This window comes from Hyperoodon ampullatus (assembly GCF_949752795.1).
Source record: "Hyperoodon ampullatus genome assembly, chromosome: 8".
Classification (NCBI taxonomy): Eukaryota; Metazoa; Chordata; class Mammalia; order Artiodactyla; family Ziphiidae; genus Hyperoodon; species Hyperoodon ampullatus.
Genome location: NC_136921.1, coordinates 1013536 through 1033155, shown reverse-complemented (window position 1 = coordinate 1033155; position 19620 = coordinate 1013536). Strand labels below are relative to the sequence as shown.

The 19620-nt window shown below is 55.8% G+C and overlaps 1 protein-coding gene across 1 annotated transcript in view; it reads left to right on the top strand.

The window, feature by feature from the left end:
- The window catches only part of CROCC2 (ciliary rootlet coiled-coil, rootletin family member 2), a gene marked incomplete at both ends in the record, with an annotated part of 68136 nt that overhangs the window by 18416 nt on the left and 30100 nt on the right, over positions 1 to 19620 (top strand). The window contains 12 exon segments of the mRNA XM_079709939.1: positions 1888 to 1991; positions 2528 to 2725; positions 3853 to 4114; positions 4269 to 4457; positions 4709 to 4893; positions 6075 to 7037; positions 7252 to 7396; positions 7808 to 7954; positions 8160 to 8348; positions 14992 to 15185; positions 18268 to 18395; positions 18891 to 19060. Of these exon segments, the coding sequence (XP_079566065.1) occupies positions 1888 to 1991; positions 2528 to 2725; positions 3853 to 4114; positions 4269 to 4457; positions 4709 to 4893; positions 6075 to 7037; positions 7252 to 7396; positions 7808 to 7954; positions 8160 to 8348; positions 14992 to 15185; positions 18268 to 18395; positions 18891 to 19060 (2874 nt within the window).

Below are 19620 nucleotides of genomic sequence, written 5' to 3'. Positions count from 1 at the left end.
CAGAAATACCCCAGCCTGGGGGCTTGTCCACAAACATGTACTTCTCACAGCTCTGGAGCCTGGAAGTCCAAGATCAAAGTGCCAGGCCCTTCAGCGGCTGGTGAAGACCACTTCCTGGGTCACAGAACGATACCTTCTGGCTATAAGCTCACATGGCAGAAGGGACTGGACCCTCGTGGGGCCTCTGTTATAAGGACACTAACACCAATCCTGAAGGTGTAACTGGAAAGCCCCGCCTCCAGACACCATCACATTGGGGATGAGGTTTCAACATGTGAATTGTGGGGGACACTGCACCTCTTTACAGTGCCCTGCAGGCAGGTGTGTGTGTGCTTGCGTGCATGTGTGTGTGCATGTGTGCTTGTGTGTGTGCGCTTGTTCACCGTCCACGGCACCTCCTTACAGCACCCTGCAAGCAGCTGTGTACGTGTGCGTTTGCGTGTGTGTGTGTGCGCGCGTGTGTGCTGATTCGCCCATCTCTAGCACACCTTACTTGGAGTGCAGCTTGGGGAATCACTTCCACATGTGAGCAGACTCCCCCTTGGGTGGACCTTAAGCTTTCCTCTCTGTCCCCAGAGCCCCTGTGGTCAAGGAAACATGTTCAAGTTACTGTTTGGCAAGTCCCTCTCGAGTCCCTGAGTTTACTGGTTCCAGGCTTGCGTGTCCCTTACCATACCGGCCGCCCAGCCTTGCATTCAAGAAGTTGTAAAGTCCGGCATCTCAAGTATTGCACTGTCTTGTGGGCAGGCGGGACAGGTGTCCGCTCGTCCGTGTTAGCAGGAGGGATGTCTAATCCCTGCTCTTTGATGATCACAGTCGGCGGGTGGGGTGCACGTATACACAAGGTGCTGGCACCAGGCGCAAATGGCGTTCCCTACACAAGGTGCACAGCAGGGTGTTACTGGGCTCGATGGGGGGCACCTCAGATGGGGGCTCAGGGGAGGGCGATCAGCAAAGGCTTCGTGAAGTAGCAGGTGAGTGTGTGGGTCCTGAGCTGGAGGACCCGCAGGACGTGAAAGTGCTTTGTCTGAAGCAACATTGAAAAGCTGCGGGCGGAGCTGTAACAGGCAGGAGGGGCCGTGGGAGCCCTGGAAAGCACTGGGCGTGGTGGTGAGCCCTCGGGGGGTCCCTGGAGGTCAGTGTTCAGGACACAGCCCAGTGCAGGGGCTGGGAAGGTGGTGGGGAGACTCAGGACTTTCTGGGCTCCGGCTTAGTTCCCTGCAAGCCTGGCGCCACTGACCGCCCGTGACTCCATCGCACTCCTGCCCCCAGCTCTCCACCCCATCCCCCCCACCACCACCCCACCCCGTTCACAGCCCAGCGGTGGGCTCTCCCTGCACCTTACAACCTTGTTCACTCCGCCTGTTCTCAGGGTGGCTCCCCCACCCCTACCACTGCATGGGCTCCTACTGGCAGAGGCTTCTGCCTCCCTGCCACCTTGAAGGGCCAGGCCCCACTCCCGACGTCCTAGGGGCCCTCCGAGAGTAAGCGCTGCCCTCTAGGTCCTGGAGGAGAAGGAAAGGCCTGTTTCCTTGTGTCGTTCTCCCCACCCCCCAGCTGGAGGGTGGGAGCGGAGTGCTGCCCACGGCCCCGTGGGGGGACCAGGCTGCGTGGGTCCTGGTTCTGGAGCTGGGAGTGGTCATCTCCCCAGGTCCTCTGGGGAGGGGAGCAAAGCACTGCCCCCCGGGGACGGGGCGAGTTGCATTGCTGAGGAAGGTAAGCCAGTGGGGTAGGTGCCGCATGCAGGAGGGTAGCGATGAGGGTCTGCTCTCCGCCCCCTGGAGCCGGAGGAGCGGATTGTGGGGCAGGTGAATGTGGCCACAGGGCTCTCCTCACCCCTCGGCGCCTGGCCTCCGCCTGCAGTGGATGCAAACCTCCTGCTTTCAGACCCAGCGTACTCGCGCGGTGGCGCACCAGGATGTCCTCCTCCTGCAGAGACAGGTCACGGCCCTCCGTGGACACCTGGCTGAGCTGCGTGCAGCCACCGAGAGGTGCGTGCCAGCCACCCTGCCCACCCAGAGCCAGGCGTGGGCTCCATCAGGGTCAGGGAGAAGGGCACCTGATGCTGGGCCCAGGCATCGGGCCCGCCACGCTCCTCCCACGGGTGGCCCGATGGGAGTGGTGGAGACGGCAGGAGAGGTGGGCAGTGGAGGAGATGGACGGATGGACAGAGAGAGGCAGGCCAGCTAGGGAGATGCGGCGTGAGGGGGCGGCTCCACGCGCATGGACTCTGGCTTCCCTCCGGCCCTTGCCGAGAGCCTCGAACGGTCTACCCTGGGCCCTTGAGGCTCAGAGGGTGGAAGTGCTGCTCAAGGTGGACAACCTGTCCTGTCCGGCCTGGCCCAGCTCCTGCTCACCCCTGCCCCGCTGAGATGCCACCCGGCAGGGCCTCTCCTGAGGATGGCATGGGAGGGGTCTTCGGCAGGCCTATCATCACCAGACCCCGCCTCTGCCACCCAGCGTGGAGCCTCCAGGCCGAGCCACAGACACAGCCCCGAGGCTCAGCGGAGCTGCCCTTGTCTCCCAGGGGCCTCGCTGACATGCGAGTGGACACGGCCAGGACGGCCCAGCGCCTGCACATGGCCTGCCTGAACCTCGGCTCCAACCTGCAGCTGACGGCCAGCCGCACAGCCAGCGCCCTGAAGCAGCAGCTGCAGGACAAGGTGCGGGAGATGCTGCAGCTGCAGGGTCGCTGGGACGCCGAGAAGGTGGCACTCCAGGCCAGGTGGGTGCAGGAGGTCAGGGGTGGGGGGCGGGGGCGGGTCGCCGTGCCCACCCATCTGCCCAGCGGCCGCGGGTCTGGGACCTTGCTCAGGTGCAGTTGTAACTCCTGATTTCACCCCACGCCCTGACACCGGGGCACTTCTCCTGGTGCCGCCCACGGCTCATAATCGCCATCTACTTCCAAAGGCAGGCGGGCCCAGACCTCCTTACCCACCACCCCCTGGAGGCAGAGCCAGCGCCCTGCGACTGGGTGCGTCTCTGTGAACACTGCCCTGGGTGCCCTCGGACCGCTTCCCCGTGGCTGCTTCCAGAAGTGGAATTTTCAGGCCTAAAAGGCCTATCCTTCCAGGGGTGGGCGCTTGTTTTGAGGGCCCCCAGAGGAGCCAGGGTCCACTCCCAGTTATTGTGGGAGGTTCTGGACACGGAACTCACGTGTGGCGCTCGAAGGTCTCGTGAGGGCAGCTTCTGCAGGAAACAGGAGGCAGCTCCTAACGCTGCCACGGGCTTCTGTTCCACGGGACCGGGGGCTCACGTGGTCACAAACGCCCTCGGGGCCAGCTGAGTCCAACACACCCCAGCCGCCCCGGAGGAGAGCCACGGAGGGCCCGGGGGTATGGGCAGTCCAGCACAGCCCGAGGGTTCAGTGCCCGGGGCCTGAGCAGGGTGCTCTGGGCCCACGGGAAGGGAGGCCCGGGTGCTGGGGGGCAGCCAGGGGTCTTTGAGAAGAAGGTGGTTCCCGGGAAGGAAAGACAATAACACCATTAGACTTATAGTGGCAGAGGGACCCGCCGGGACAAAAGCCCAGAGGTGAGCACGGCCCCTGCCACACCCCAAGGACAGAGCAGGGCCTTGGGAAGCCACGCTGTGGGGCTAGAGAGCTGAGTCAGGGTCAGAGCTGCACTCGGGCTCTGCGCTTTACCCTGAGACAGTGGGAGCCACTGCAGGCTCTAGAGCAGAAGAGAGGTGTCTGACTGGAGTGGGACTAAGGCTCACGCAGGCAGAGGTGGCCGAAGCCAGCAGGCAGGCCACCCCCCAGGAGGAGGAAGACGGGGCCGGGGGGTTCCAGGGCCCGCCGGTGCCCCGGCCTCTGTTCTCTGCGCTGACGACCCCACTCCGACTTCTCTCCAGACTCTGGGAGCAGACGTTGCTGGTGGGGAAGCTCACAGAGCAGAATGCGGACAAGGAGGAAACCATCTCCTCCCTCAGAACGGAGGTTCAGGAACTGGTGCGTGGGACTGGGAGAGGGGTGGCTCGCGGTGGGGGAATCCGGGCCCCGCTGAGCAGCCTCCCCCGCCAGCTGGAGTCCCATCGCAGGGGAGACCGGCCGGCCCCGGGACACTTGAGGGCTGAGGTCGAATCCCTGCAGCTCACCTTGGGCAGCGTCACAAAGGTGAGGGCCCGTCTCGGGTCCTTCCCACGTGGAGCAGCGGAGGGGCTGCAGGGCCCTGGTGGTTTGAGCAGGCCCGGGAGGTGGTCTGGAAGGACCCGTTCGACCTCAGCCCTGAGCTCTCTCCCCTCCACCCCTTCCTCCCTGCGCCCTGAAGGTGGCGCAGGCAGACGCGGGGTGCCCGGAGCCAGCCTGGAGTGGCAGCACCAAAGGCCAGGAGGCGCAGGGACAACCAAGGAGCCCCCCACGGGCCGCGTCCCCCCCACGGGCCTGCTCCCCGGCCGCCCTGGACCCTGCGCTGCGGGCTGTGCAGGTGGCCATTGAGAGGCAGCGGCAGCGGGAGCAGGTGGGCGGCCACAGAGGCAACGCTGTGCCCCATCCCCACCGGAGCAAAGCCACAAAGCCCGCCAGGCTGAGAAGGGCAGTTACAGGGCCGGCCTGGGTCCCAGCGGGCGCCTGCTCCTGAGCCCCACACCCCGGGGAGGGTCTCCGGTCTGAAGTGCATCCTTTCTCGGGCAGTCGGGAGCCCCGCTGGCTTCTGTGGTCGAAGGCCTGGCCAGGCCACGGGGCTCACGCCACGCTCCCCCTCGCGGGCAGGAGCTGTGCTGGCAGCTGGAGTCCTCCGAGGCAGCAGCCGCCGGGCTCCACGAGCAGCTGTCCGAGAGCCAGCAGGAGCTGCAGGCCTCGCGGAGGCTCCTGCAGCAGCAGGCCCGGGAGCGCCAGGACCTCCTGGGCGAGCTGGGGGCACAGCGCTGCCGGGAGTCCAGCGAGCTCCCGGGAAGGTGAGGCTGGCGGGCTGGGCTCACCTTCTCCACGATGCCCCCCACAGGAGAAGTGAGGGCCATCTCCCGGACAGGAGGTACTCCCAGCCCAAAGGCTGCCTCCTCGCCCCTTCACCCCCCAGCCCCTGCCTGCACTGAGCACAGCCCCTCTTCCCTCGTCTGGGCCCGTCTGGGCTGTGTCTCCCCAGGACTCACCTTCCCTAAGCCCAGGCTGAGCACATGCCTGCCCCTTGGCCTGCATCCCAGGCTCCCAGCTGCCCGGCCCATTTCCACATTCCCCTCCTGGGAGCAGGCTCTGCTCTCTCCCACCTCCCCGCTGGCTGCCAGGACTCCTCCGGCGGTCTTACCCAGCCTTCACAGGTGGTCCATAAAACCCCAACTCCCGCCCCATCCACTGGGGTGGCCCCCGCGTGCCCTCTTGGCCTGTCCTGCGGATCTGGTGTTCCGTGGTGCAGTCGGCCGTGAGGCTGTCTGGATTCTTCTGTGCACGTCTTACTGCACTGGGGCTGGTGGGGGTGAAGGACCTGGAAAGAGAATCCCCCAGGATTTCTAGTCCTGAGTGAGAGGCTCGGTGGGCCTTCCCAAATCCACACACTGCCCGAGTCAGGAGATGGGGCGGGGAGTGGGCTGGCGGCCCAGGAAGGCTTCCTGCGGGAGGCAGCGATGCAGGGGCAGACAGGACCACCGCCTGTGCTTCCCCTTGCTCACCCCCGGGGGTTGGGACTGCAGGTCCCTCAGGGCTGCCCCTTCTCCGGGTGTCCTGACAGTGCACTCGGGTCTGAGACAGGAGGTCCAAAGGAAAAACTAATCCCAGTCCCACTCTTGAGAAACGCACGAGAGACGGGCAAAGAGATGGGAGCAGGCGGGTTCAGCTTGGCACAGGGGCCCGGGAGCGGAGGAGCCAGGGGTGGCCCCCGGGGGGCGGAAGGGCCTTCCCGGGGGAGACAGGAGCAGGAGTGGGGCGCAGAGCAAGGCAGGCGGGGCCACCTCACCACGCCAAGGAGCAGAGGTCACGGGGGGCCGCGGGGGAGCCGTTGGCAGGGGCGCCGCCCTCACAGCCGTGGCTTTGGCAGGGCTGGTCTGGCCGCAGCGTCCTGGGGCCGGGGGAGGTGGGGGGAGGGGCAGGCTGGAGCGGCCCCTCAGCACGGGGGGGGGGGGGGGGGGGAGGGGCTGAATCCCAGGGACATTTGGGAAATGGGGCCTCAGGAGTCGGTGCTTCAGAGCACGGCCAGGGGAGAGCTGCTGAGACTGCAGCTCTGGCTGGTGGGTGACCGGCAGAGGGGACCCGGCCGGGGCCGGGGGGTGGGGGTCAGCGGCGAGCACAGCTTTGACAAGGCTCGGCCGTCAGGGGAGGTCAGCACTGCAAGCAGACCTGGAGCTGTGGGGTTCCCGGCGGGCAGGCGCCCCTCCTCCCCGCTGGGCTCTGCAGGTGCGGAGGCCGAGGGCAGGGACACCCCAGGTGCAGGGCCCTCCAGGGCTTTAGGGGCCCCCACAGGGCCACCAGGAGACAGGCAAGCCCGCAGGTGGCCGCCCCAGGGGACACGGCAGCCAGGGGCCGAGCCGTGGGGGTCTTCTCGTCCCTCCCCACTCCTCCCTGAGCCCCGGCCCCGAGTGGCCTCCACGGCCCCCGCCCCATCTACCCTTCCGGTACTCGGCCGAGGCGCGAATGCGCCCAGTGAGGGTCCCGCGGCTCCCCTCCCCGGCTGCACGCCCGGGACCCCCGGCTTCTCCTCCCCTGCTCCCAGAGAGGAGGCAGCTCTGGAGGAGGCGGTGGAGGAGCTGAGGGGGACCGGGGGTGTTTCCGACAAGGAGCTCGGGGCTGCAGAGAAGCCTCCGGCGGGGGGCGGGGCAGAAGGCGGAGCTGGTGAAGCAGGGCCTGCGGGGCTGGAGGGAGCTGGGGGGCAGGGGGGCCGCGCTGCCACCAGCGGGCTGTCCTGTCCCCCCTGGGCCCTGGCGTCCTCAGCTGCTGATGGGACCTCTTCTTCACCAGCCTCATCTCAGGGGTCGGGGTGCCTAGCAAGACAGCAGGCCCTGCCCATGGCGGCCGGCCCCCGCCGCCACCCAGACACCCACTCCAAGTCCGGCCCAGCGCCACCCTGGGGCAAATCCACCACCCTGGGCCCAGCCGAGATGGGTGCCCCAGCGTGTGTGTGCACGTGCTCCTCACCCAGGCGTGTCGGCCAGGCCTCCGCTGACAATGCCACCCCCAGCCAGAAACCGCTCAGCAGTTCCTGGCCTGCAGGGCGAGCCACGCTCCTCTGGGCCCCCTGGGCTTGGAGGGAGCTGCCCTGCCTGCTGGGCCCCCATCTTGCCCTGAGGCGACCTAGCGCCCTCTGCCCTCTGGTTTCTGGGTCTCAGTCAAGGGCGCCTGGAGCAGCTGGAGGAGAAGGTCCCGGGGCTCAAGAAGGAGCTGGTGTGGGCCCAGGAGGTGCTGAACACAGCGCGCCTGCAGAGGGACGTCCTGGAGAGCGAGGGGGAGGGTCTGCGCAGCGCCCTGGCCCGGGTACGGCTTCCGCTCCTCTCTCCCCACTGCCTGGGCCCTCAGGCCATGCCCAGAGCCCCCAAACTCAGCGGTGGCCTCCTGGGTCCCTGGCCAGTGGGCACCGACCGGCCCACCTTCCCTGAGCGCTGGGCACAGCTTCTCTCAGGGTGCCCCCTCCCTCAGTCGCCCTGTCACCTCTCCTGGCTGCAGCCTTGTACCCGGGGGCCACCGTCTGCCCCAGAGGCCTCACCACCGTGGGCCCCCTTCCACCAGACCCCACCCAGAGCGCCGGCTCGCACACCTCCGTGATGCGGGGCTCACTCCCTCCCCGGTGCTAACAGCTCTGCCCAGGGGAAGCTCTGCCCATGAACCTGAAAGTCCCTCCCTGGCTTCCCCGCTGGGGTGCCCTCTGCCCTCCCGCCACCCCCCCAGGCCGAGTCCAGCAAAACCAACCTGGAACTGCTCGTGCGCCAGCTCAAGGCGGAGGGGGCGGAGCAGAGGCATTCCCTGGCTGACATGGCTGCCCTGATGGCGGGGCTGGCTCAGGACAAAGGCTCCCGGAGCCACCTGGTCCTGCAGGTGAGACGAGGGCCCAGGGGGATGGGCCCTGCCTGAGCCTCGCTTCCCCAGCGCGGCTGTGAGTCCCCGCCCCCGCCCTGCTCCCCCGAGCTCAGGGCCCTCCCGTCACCCATCCTCTCCCCACCTTCTCCCCTCCTGGACCTGGGGGCTGAGGGCGTGGGGGCCGGGCCTGAACGTGGACCCCTCCCTGCCCCTCTGGCGGCAGCTGGAACAAGAGCGGGCGGGTGCCCGAGCGCAGCTGGCGCAGGCAGAGCAGCAGCTGGAGCTCGTGCGGGCCGAGCGGAGGGGCCTGCAGCAGGCCTGCCATCGCCTGGAGGAGCGGCTACAGAGGCTGGAGGCGCAGGCGGCCTGGCTCCGGCAAGAGCGGGCCCAGCTGCAGGAGCAGGTGGGCCAGGTGAGGGGTCCGCGGGGCCCCGGGCCCCCAGCCCTGCCCAGCAGGGCCACCGCTGCCTCCGGGGCGGCCGGGCACACGGCACCTTTGGAAGTCACGCTGGTTCAGGGTGTATGTCAGCACCAGCGCTTTCTAACTGCAATGCTGCCTGACGTCGTGGCTGATTCGAAGCCGTCTTCCCAGTGCTGGGAGGCGGGAAACGGGGGAGGGACACACAAAGAAGGACCTTTGCATCAGGCCTGTCCCCAACATCCGGGGGCTGGGTTCTCCCCTGGTCGGAGGCCTCGGGCCCACTGATGCTCACACACTCGGGGGGAAAGTCTTCACTGCTCCTCCGTTGTCTTGTTTCTCTCCTTCCTGGACCACACCCACACAAAAGGCTGCCCCATCACTCACTAGCTCATGCATTCCTGCGTTCATTCCCAAATCTGCTGACGTGGATCTTCCATGGAGGAGGTCAGACTCGCTGGGACGAGACACTGCAGCACCTTTGCTTTCTCCTGACATCAGCCTTGTCGGTCCACATGGAAACCCTGCCTCTGCAGCGTCTCCGGCCCCCAGTGGCATTCAGACTTCATGGTCTGTCACCTTTGGGGCTCAGTCCAGCCTCTTTCTGTTTCTCAGACTCTGTCTTATCCTTTTTGCGGTCATCTTTTCCTCCTTTTTTAGTCAAAGAGTGACTACACTCAGTAAGCCAGCGCACAGTTTTTGACAGTTGTAAGCACCTGTGTAGCCACCACCACAGTCAGTATGCAGAGTGTCTCCACCAGCCCAGCAGGCTCCCTCCTGTCACGGCCACCCAGGCGGCCTCTGCCCTGACCTGTTTTAGACCTTGTTGTAAATGGAGCCATGGGGCATAGACTCTTTTGAGCCTAGCTTCTCTCCCTCAGCACGACGTCTTTGAGAGTCATCCCTGTTCTTAGGTGTATCAAGAGCTCCTTCTTTTTGACTGCATAGTAATATTCCATCATACGGATAAACCACATCTGCTTACCCATTCACCCGCTGCTGGGCTTCTGGGTTCTTTCCATTTGGGGAGTGGACAAGACTGCTATGAGCATTCGTGGTCAAGTCACTATGGATATTCTCATTTCTCTTGAGTAAATACATAGGAGTGCAATTGTGGAGTCACTGGGTAGGTGTGTGTTGAACTTTATGAGAACCTGGCAAGCAGTCTTCCACAGTGGTGGTATCACTTTACTCACCAGCAGCGTGGGAGGCTTCCAGCCGCTCCTCTGCCTCATCAACATTTGGCATCATCCGTCTTTATTTTTTAGCTATTCTGTGTGTGTGAAGTTACACGCCACTGTGGTTTTAATTGGCATTTTCTGACAACAAATGGCATTAAGCACATCTTCATGTGCTTTTACTGAATATTCATATACCTTATTTTGTCAACTATCTATTCAAGTCTGTTGCCTATTTTTATTGGGTTTTCATATTTTGGTTATGGATATATAGGAGTTCATATATCTTGGATAAAAGTAGGTTGCCAGACAGATGTACTCACATTTCTGTGACTCGCCTATACATTTTCTTAATGGTATTTTTGATGGACAGAAAAGTTTAACTTTGGCAAAATTCAGTTCACCAAGTTTAAAAAAAATTTATGGTTAATGTTTTCTAGGTGCTGTCTGAGAAATTTTTGCCTAGCTCAAGGACGAGACAATATCCTACTCTGTTTTCATCTAGCTCTTAGGTCTATGATCCATTTCAAGTTGATTTTTCTGTACAGCAGTGGCTCTCAAAGTGTGTTCCTCAGACCAGCAGCATCAGTATCACTTGAAAACTTGTTTAAAATGCAAATTCTCAGCTGCCCTCCCCAAACCTACTGAATCTGAAACTCTGTGGGTGGGGCCCAGAAATCTGGATTTTAATGATCCCTCCCAGTGATTCTGATGCACATTAAGGTGTGAGAACCACAGGTGTGTGGTATGAAATAGGAACTGAAGTCCATTATTTTTCACACTAATATCCAGTTGTTCCAGCACCAATTTTTGAAAAGACTTTCCTTTCCTCCTTGAATTATCTTGGCAACTTGTTGAAAATAAATCGATCATACATGTGCATATATGTGCCTAGATCATATTGTTGATCTGTGCAAACTGATCTATTTGTTCATCCTTTCACGAAAACTGCACTGTCTTCATTCCTGTAGCTTTTTAATGTCTTGAAATTAAGTAATGTGAGTATTCCCGTCTTATCCTTCTTTTCAAGATTGTTTGGCTGTTCTCAAACCTTTGCATATTCATATACATTTTAGAATTAGATTGTCAATTTCTATACCCAAAAAAGCCTGGTAGAACCTTGATTGGGATTGTGTTGAATTTATAGGTCAATTTGAGAAGACTGGACATCTTAACGGCATCTAGTTGTCCACCCATGAACATGGTATATCTCTCCATTTTTTTCTTTACTTAATTCCTCTCAGCTGTGTTTTGTAGTTTTCAGTGTAGAGGTCTTGCACATCTTTGATTAAATTAATTCCTAGTTTTGATATTGTGCCTTGCTGTTTTAATTCCATTTTCCTATGTCCATTACTAGTATATAGAAATACAATCTCATAGATTAACTTTCAATCATGCAACCTTGACAAATTCACTGGTAAGCACCAGGGTTTTACATGTACGTAATCATGTTATCTGTGAATAACAACAGTTTTACTTCCTTTCTGATCTCAGTGACTTTTATCTCATCTTCTCTTAATTCAGTGGCTAAAGACCTACAGAACAAAATTGAAAAGAAGTAGTAAGAGTGGCCATCCTTCTACCAAACTCAACCACAGGGAAAGAATTCAATATTTCACCATGAAGTGTGATGTTATCCATAGGCTTTTCATAGATGCCTCTTATCAGATTGAGGAAGCTCTCTTTTATTCCTAGCATGCTGAGATTTTTTTTAAAATTATGAATGGGTTTTGAATTCTGTTAAATGTGTTTCCTGAATGAATTAAGATGATCATGCCATCATTCTTATTCTGTTAATACAGCTAATTATATTGGTTTATTTTTTTAATGTTAAAACAACCTTGCATACCTGAGATAAACAATTTCATAATGTTTTGTTAAGGATTTTTACATCCATATTCATGAGGAACATTAGTCTATAATTTTTTTTCTCATAATGTTTTTGTCAGATTTGGAATGTGGGTTATGCTGGCCTCACAAAATAAGTTGGGAAGTGTTCCCTCCTCTTCTATTTCCTGAAAGTGTTTTAAAATTTCTGTTTCTTCCTTAAATGTTGGTAGAATTCACTAGTGAAGTCATTTAAGTCTGGAGTTTTCTTTGTGAGAAAAGTTGTGATAAAATTTAAATTATTTATTAGATATAGGGTTATTCAGATTTCCTACTGGGTCTTGTGGCTGTTTCTTCTGCATCCTAATAATTTTGCCTGTTGTGTTTTTATTATCATTCAGTTCAAACTATTTTCTCATTCTCTGTGTGATTTCTTCTTTGACCCATGGATTATTTAGACATATATTACCTAATTTCCAAATTTGGGAATTTTCTAAGTATCTAATTGTTATCAACATCTAATATAATTCCAATAAGGTCAGAAAACATACTCCATATTATTTGAACAGATTTAAATGTATTGAAGCATGCTTTATGGCCCAGCATATTATCTATTTTGTTGAACATTCCATGTTCATGTAAAAAGAATGTGTATTATGCCATTGTTGAGTGTAGTGTCTATAAATATCAATTAAGTCAAGTTGCTTGATACTGTTGTTTAAGTCTTCTGTGTACTTATGGAGTTTATTTGTTTGTTTTATTTGTTTGATTTTTTTGTCTACTTGTTCTATTAATGACATTTAAATCTCTATGATTGTGGAATTGTCTATTTCTACCTTTAGTTCTGTCTACTTTTGCTTCATATATTTTGAATTCCTATTTTTAGGAGCATACAAATTAGTATTTTATGTCATCATGCTGAACTGACTTTTTATCTTTATAAAATGTCCCCTCTTATCCTTGGTAACATTTGTTTTCTTGATATCTAATTTTCCTGTTATTGATACAGTCACACCAACTTTCTTTACTTACTGTTTCCATGTTATATCCTTTCCATACATTAACCTTCATTTCGTCTATGTCTGTATATTTAAAGTGGGTCGGGTCTTGCTTCTGTATTTACTCTGACAATCTCTACCTTTCAACTGGAGTGTTTACATCGTTTACATGTAAGGTAACTGTTGATATGCTTGGTTCAAGTCCACCATCTAGGTGTTTGCTTTCTATTTATCTCTTTTTTTTGTAAATTTTTACATTTTGCCTTTCTGGATTTCTTTTGGGTTAGCTGTATATTTATTTAGTATTCCATTTTATGTTCTCTATTAATTTTTTTTAGCTATACTTCTTCTTGTTATTATTTTAGTGATTACTTTAAAATTATGATATGCACAGTCTATATTAAAATAACATTATACTATTTCACAAACAATGTAAGATCGTGACAACAATATATTCCATTTATCCCTACCATCCTTAGGGCTTATTGCCATATATTTTATTTATACATATGTTGTTATAAACTCTATAATACATTATTAATATTTCTGCTTCAAATGGTCAGTTCAACCACACACACACACACACACACACACACTCTTCAGCTATCTAGTGAAATTCTCCATCTTCTGGATATGTTCTTGAACACATTAATTATAATATTTTTCAGGTCTTTGTCTGATAACTCCAACATCTGGACCCTAAATTGGGTCTATTCCTATTGTCTTTTATCTCTTAGTTTTCAGTCCTTTGGCCTTATCTCCTGGTGCTTAATAACTTTTTATTGAGTGACAGATTTTGAGGTTTTTTAGAGCTAATTTGAGGCTCTGGGTGATATAAACTTCTTCCAAAGGGAATTTGCTTTTCATTTTAGGATATCAGAGTCAGAGCAGATCACCTTTATCCAGTCTTGGATTTAGCTGTTTTGTAACTGGTTTCAGTCTTTTTTGAAGAGTGAGCTACCTCGGGGTGTTGACCTCACGGTATAATACAGCTCTCCTGTGCTCCTAACTAGGGCCCCCACCCTGAACTCCAAGTTTTGTTGTCTCAGTTCTGAGATTGCCAAAAGTTCTTCCTGATATTCCAGATGCTCCGCTGCACTTTCTGTTCAGATTCAAACGAACTTTTTGGCCAACCCAATACATATTCTTTTTTAAAATCTTTTCACAGAAACTTTACTAAGATATATCTAGGTGACATTTTCTTTGTTTTTATCCTTTTGGAAGATTGTGGCTCATTTTAAATTGGTGGCTTGATGTATTTTATTAGATTTGGGAAATTCTTGTCCAATATCTCTTCAAATATTCTCTCTCCTCTCCCTCTGTAATTCTAATTACACATATGTTGGATCTTTTTGCCTTGTCCTATACATCTATTACACTCTTATCTATATTTTCCGTCCTTTTTTCTCCTCATGACTCAATCTAGTACATTCTTTTGTCTGTCTTCCAGATTATTAGTCTTCTATCCTATCTAACCTGCCATTGAACCCATCTATTAATTTTGGTTATTGTATTTTCAAATTATATTATTGATATTAAGTGTACAGTTCTATTGTGAAATTCTACATTTCACCATCCATCTTCTTGAAACATGTTAATCGCAACTATTTTAAAGTCTGTGTTTGATAACTCCAACATCTGATAGCCAGGGGGACAGGGAGGCAGTGTGTCTATTTTATGTTCTTGCATGTGATTTTATGCCGTCTGATTCTGTCTCTGATATGCCCAGTCTGATATGTTGATTAAATGCCAAGTATCATACATAAAAATTATAGAAATAATTTGAGGATCTTGATGATGCTATTCTTCTTCTAAGGAGGATTTACTTTTGATTCTGGCAGGTAGTGAAGGTAGACGATCACCATAATCTAGGATTGAGGTGATTCAAACCTGAGCTTCATTTTTTTGAGGGAGAGTCTATTCTGATTCACCACCATTACTAGGATGAAGCCCTCCTGCGAATACAACTAGAAACCTGGGATGTTTATCAGGACCCTTCCGCTTTGATATCTGTAAACTCGAGTTTTTGTAGTCCTAAGGTCACAGTACTGCCAGAAGCTCTCCCTGGCTTCTCAATTCCTCAGCCCAGACTTTTAATTCCCCAGCCCACATGCTCTGAGGAGAGAAGAGATGCTGAGTGGTGGGCTCACTCCTGTGCTTCCCTTTCCTCCAAGATCTTGGCTCCTTCAGTCCCAGCTGCCTTGACAGCTCTCTGAGGCCTTATACAGATTCCTGTGATAGGTTTTGTCTAGATTTTTATGACGTTCTTGGTGGAGGTGTTAGTCTGCAACAATCTGTTCCTCTGTCACCTTCTTTGCATTTCTGTGCCATGTCTCCTGCCCCCAGAAACTTGTGGCCCAACAGAGGTTACCATTTAGATTGGCAGCTGGGTCCCACCTGGGGGTGCTCAGTTCAATAACTTCTCCATCATGGTGACAGGAGTGGAGGTCCCTCTGCTGTGAAAACACACATGCACCAGGGGTCCAATATGTCTCATAGCCACCCTGCTCCTCCACTCTTTCCTCCATGCCGTTCTGCATGAAACCACTTTTTCTGAAGTCCTTTTTTTCCCTTGAGAGGCCCCTCCTCACACTTCCACTCTCTCTGCTGGACTTTCCCCTCCCCCTCCCCTAGGTCACATGCAAGAAACAGGCCCTGGAGGAGCAGCTGGCCCAGAGCCTGCAAGACCAGGAGGCCCACATGGACGCTCTCCAGAGGGCCCTGCAGGAGAAGGAGGCTTTGTCTGAAGAACAGGCCCAGCTGCTGGCCAAGCAGGGGGCCCTGGAGAGGCAGAGCCAGCTCACAGCTGAGGAGGCAGCTGACCTCAGGTACCTGGGCTCAGCAGGGAATGTTCATGTGGCCTTGACCTCAGGGAGCCTGTGGTGTGGCAGGGATGGGCAGTCACTCAGCAACTGCAAGGCAGGGCAGGTATGCCTACATGGGAGAGAGGCTGTAAGGGAGGGGCAAACAGTGCCCGTGGGGTCAGAGAGCACCTAGAAGAGGTGAATGCAGCGAGAGCCTTCCTAGGACAGTTTTCCTGAGATAGATGGCTGCACTGGCCCATCTCAGACCAGCAGAAGAAAAGGTGTGGAATGTCCTGCTCATGGATCTGAGCAGTTCAGGGTACACACTGCTTCAGGCAAGGCTGGATCCAGGCGCTCCTGTGGTGCCCTCAACAGCCTGCCTTTCCCCCATCAGCGTGGCTCAACTCTAAGGAGACTTCATTCCTGGGCAGGCTCGGGGTGAGAGCTGGCAAGATGGCCAGTGGCCACGCCCAGCTCCTCCTCCAGCAGACACAGAGCACCCTTCTCCCCACGAGGCCTGAGAGCCACTGCCCACAGCTGTCTTGAGCCGCTTGACATCCTTGAGGAGATCCTGGGCGTCGCAGGGCTCCGACATGCAGGCTGGGGCCCCATGACTACCCCTGGAGCCAAGGTGGTGGCAGCCCCAGGCTGGGGGTGGGGGTGAACCTTGAAGACCATCGGGGCCACTTCCAGGAGACCTGGAACAGACACTGTAGGCGAGAACAGGGTGCCCTGCCAGCTGTTGCCTGGTGAGCTGAGCTGGCCTGTGGCCCCTAAGGACATCCAAAAGCTGGTGGCTTTCTGCACCTTGTGCCCTTCTCAGGAACATCGAAGTCTTTTTGTAGAAAGAGTTCGTCCTGAAATTCCAGAACTGGGGGCCATGAGGAAACTTAGAGACCCAGGTCCTCGAGCTTCTTCACAGAAGACCTCTCCTCCCAAGGAAAGCGTGGGCACAAATTGGAGCAGGAAGCCCAATGAAGTCTCCTCCTGGTGGCTGGCAGCAGAGGGTCCCAAGACCCCATTCCTGGCCCTGTCCCAGGCCCCACCAGTGCTCAGAGGACAGGGGAGGGGGCCTCTTCCCTCCCGCCAGCATTTGCTGCCCAGATCATGGGCCCTGGTCAGGGGACCCTCCCCCAGCCTCAGCACTGGGCCCAGGGCCTCTGTGCATGGAGGCCCTGCAGCTCCCAGACGGAGTCCCACACCCATTAAACAGCACTTCGCAGGGACCAGTCTGAGCTTCTGGTGACAGGGCGGCACGGGACATGGCTTGCTTCTCCTGATGACCGAGGAGCCCAGGTTTCAAGGTCCTCCGGCCCCCAGTCCCAGGCCCTGACAAGGCTGCAGTGCCGCGGACCTCTTTTAGTTCTCAGGCTCCAGCGAGATGGACTGGGGTCCCGACCTGTACCCCACGCACCCTTGCTGGTGGTGCCGGGCCTCCTTCCAGGAAGTGAGATGCTCCCAGGCTCTGGTGGAGGGACAGACTGGACACATCCTTAGAGTGTCCGGGACTGGCACAGGTCACTCCCCTCAGAGGGGACCGGGTGGGCACAGAAAGCTGGGGAGAGCCGTCCAGACTTGGAGAGTGGGGAACATGTGGGGTGCTTAAGAGGGTAGGGACTGGAGGGGGGACGGGATATCAGAGGAGTGAGGTTCCTGGGCTCTGCAGACACCAGGGCGCCCCAGAAGGTGCTGACAACACCCCAGTCTGACACTGGCGGCAGCCGTGTGCAGGGGGCCCGAGGGAGACTGTGGCGGGGCCGGGACGGACTGAGCAAGGTCTCCCATGGCCCGTGGTCCTCCCTGATCCACCGAGCCGTTTGGGGCTGTGCATCGGCTGTCTGTGTCTTCATTTGGGTATCTGTGTTGAGTGTTTGTGGTGTGTCCTCGTTGGTTGGTTGGTTGTTTTTTTCACCGTACATCACCCAGCACTGGACAGAGCACACGCTCCTTGGCTGGCTGGTGACTGATGGATTCGCTGTCAGAGATGCAGCCCATGTCATCACCCTCCCTAGAAGCGGGCGCCGCTGTGAGTCACCTTGTTCACCCCAGGCACTTTCTGAAGGGCTGCGTCTGTGCCCAGACGCAGAGGCGGCTTCTTCATGCGGGGGAATCTGTGCTGCGCGAGTTCCACTCTGGAGGCTGCTTCTCAGAGTGACTCTTTAAGAGAATGTCTTCATTGTCTTAGCAGCTGACGAGGTGCCCCGTAGTTTCTGAAACATTCCAGCATTTCATGGCATTGAAGCTGAGTCTGATTGATGCCCTGTGTGAAGCTACAGGGAACATCCCTGCGCTGCTCCATTGGTTCATGTGTATTTCTGAAGAACTGACCCCTAGAAGTGGGATTGCTGGCCCAAAGATATACACGCTTTACGTTCTGAAATTTCCCAGTCCCCCCTCCACCAGAGAAAGTCATCCTCACACCCTTGCCAACACTAGATATGATGGTTATTTTAAGCTCTTGCTAATGTGACACGTAATCGATAACCATAATAGTTGTGATTTGAACCCCCTTGAGGACTAGTGAGTTTCTTATGTTTATTCACCATTTGTGTTTTCTTTGTGAATAACAGTCATTGTTCTCATTTTTCTGTAGGATCAGACGCTTTCTGTCACTGATTGGTAGGAGCTCTTTTATGTGATGGATATTCACCCTTTGCATGTTTAGTGCAAATATTTTCTCCAAGTCTGTCCCTTGTCTTTTGACTTGGTTTGTGGAATCTTTTCTGCACAAAAAATTCCGTCTCCCTCTCTTTCAGTGTATTCAGATCTGTTGGCCTCCTTATTTTTGTCTTCTGGCTTTTGTGTCTTGCTTAAGATTATAAAATACCCTTCTGGATTATTTTTCTACTATTTTTACAGTTCTGAGTTGCTTAGTTGTTATCTATTTGTTTTGTTTTTGCATTTTAGCTTTCTGGAACATTTTTTATGAAGGGTCCAATTTGTTCTTAGAGATTTAAGATGAATGAGCTGTCCTCTGTTTGCTTTCTGATTTATTATTCCAGCCTTGACGGACACCATCCTAGCAAATGGGCTCCACGCTGTCCCTCGTTGGCAGGATCCTCCGCCAGCGTGAGTGACTCGCCTGTTGTTTGATGACTCTCTGCAGGGCCGAGAGAGACTCCCTGAAGAACAGCCTCTTTGAGGCCCAACAGCTGGCGTCACAGCTGGCGTCACAGCAGGAGCAGCTGGAGGGAGAGGCCCAGAGTGCGCGGCTGGCCCGGCAGGCCCTGCAAGGTGCTCCGCAGATGGGCCCCCTCTGCTCCTGTCCCCAGATCAGCCCCAGAAGGACCCCTTAGATGAGCTCGTCCCCTGATGCGCAGCTCCCACTCCCTGGCCCCCAAAGGGGCCCAAACACAGCCTAGAGCTCATGTGTCTGAATGACTTGTGCCACTACTCTCTGTGATGGTTGGGCGCTGCTGCCAGCGCTGGCCCGAGGCTCAGAATAGGCTGTGGCCACAGGGTCAGCGTGGCAGCCCCCGGTCCCACCCCCTGTGTTCCTGTCCCTGCTCAGCCCACCCTGCAGCATGCGGGCTGCCCAGCGCGGGCTGGGATCAGGACACGTGCCTGCAGTGGTGCCTGGGGGGCTCTGTCCCGCTGGCTTGGGCTGTATCCTCAGAGCTGGGGGCTGCCACTCCACAGGGGCTTACAGGGCAGCAGGGTGTTCGGAGGATGAGGTGGGGGTGAGGGAGGGCCCCACGGCGGGTGTCGGATGCGCCTGTCCCTTCACAGTGCAAATGGAGCAGCTGAAGAGCACCTGGGAGGTCCAGGAGACGAAGCTGCAGGGGGACGTGGGGCGGCTCTTGCAGCAGGTGGTACAGCAGGAGCAGGACACGCAGTTGGCCCTGGAGAGCCAGGCGCTGGCCCACCTCGAGGATCTAGCCCGGCTCCAGAGGGAGAAGGTCTGCCTCCCTGGGACCAGCCCCCAGCTGCCCGGTCGCTTCTCGGGAGTCTACCGTGTCCCCAGGGACGGCAGGCACTTGGGGAGGGGCCCAGGAGACCAGCCAGGTGGCAGGGGTGCCCAGGCCACACTGAGGTTGGGCCGGAGGACCCTTGACAGTGCGCGTGGGCAGCCGGGGCCCTGTCCCTCACGGAAGAGGCGCCCACAGGCATCGGCTGACCTGGCCGCGCTCTGAGGGCCCGTACCTGGACGGAGCTCTGTCCCCCTCCGAGGTGTCCCACTGGTCACAGGCCCAGAGGCCTCAAGTAACACGTCCTTACACACTTTGCATGTCAGGGTGCCTGGTGCTCTGTGGAGGCTCAGGAAAGGTTTCTGAGCTGTGACTTGAGTGGGGGGGCTAGCCGCTGGAGCCCAGAGAGCCCTTTGCAGCGCATGTCACTGCGTGTGAGGTGTCGGCGTGAGGCTGGCTGGACTGGACAGTCCCTGGGCACCTGTCCTGCCCTGACGTCCCATGAACCCAGTCTCACTCAGGAACACAGGCGCCTGCTGGTCTTACGAGTC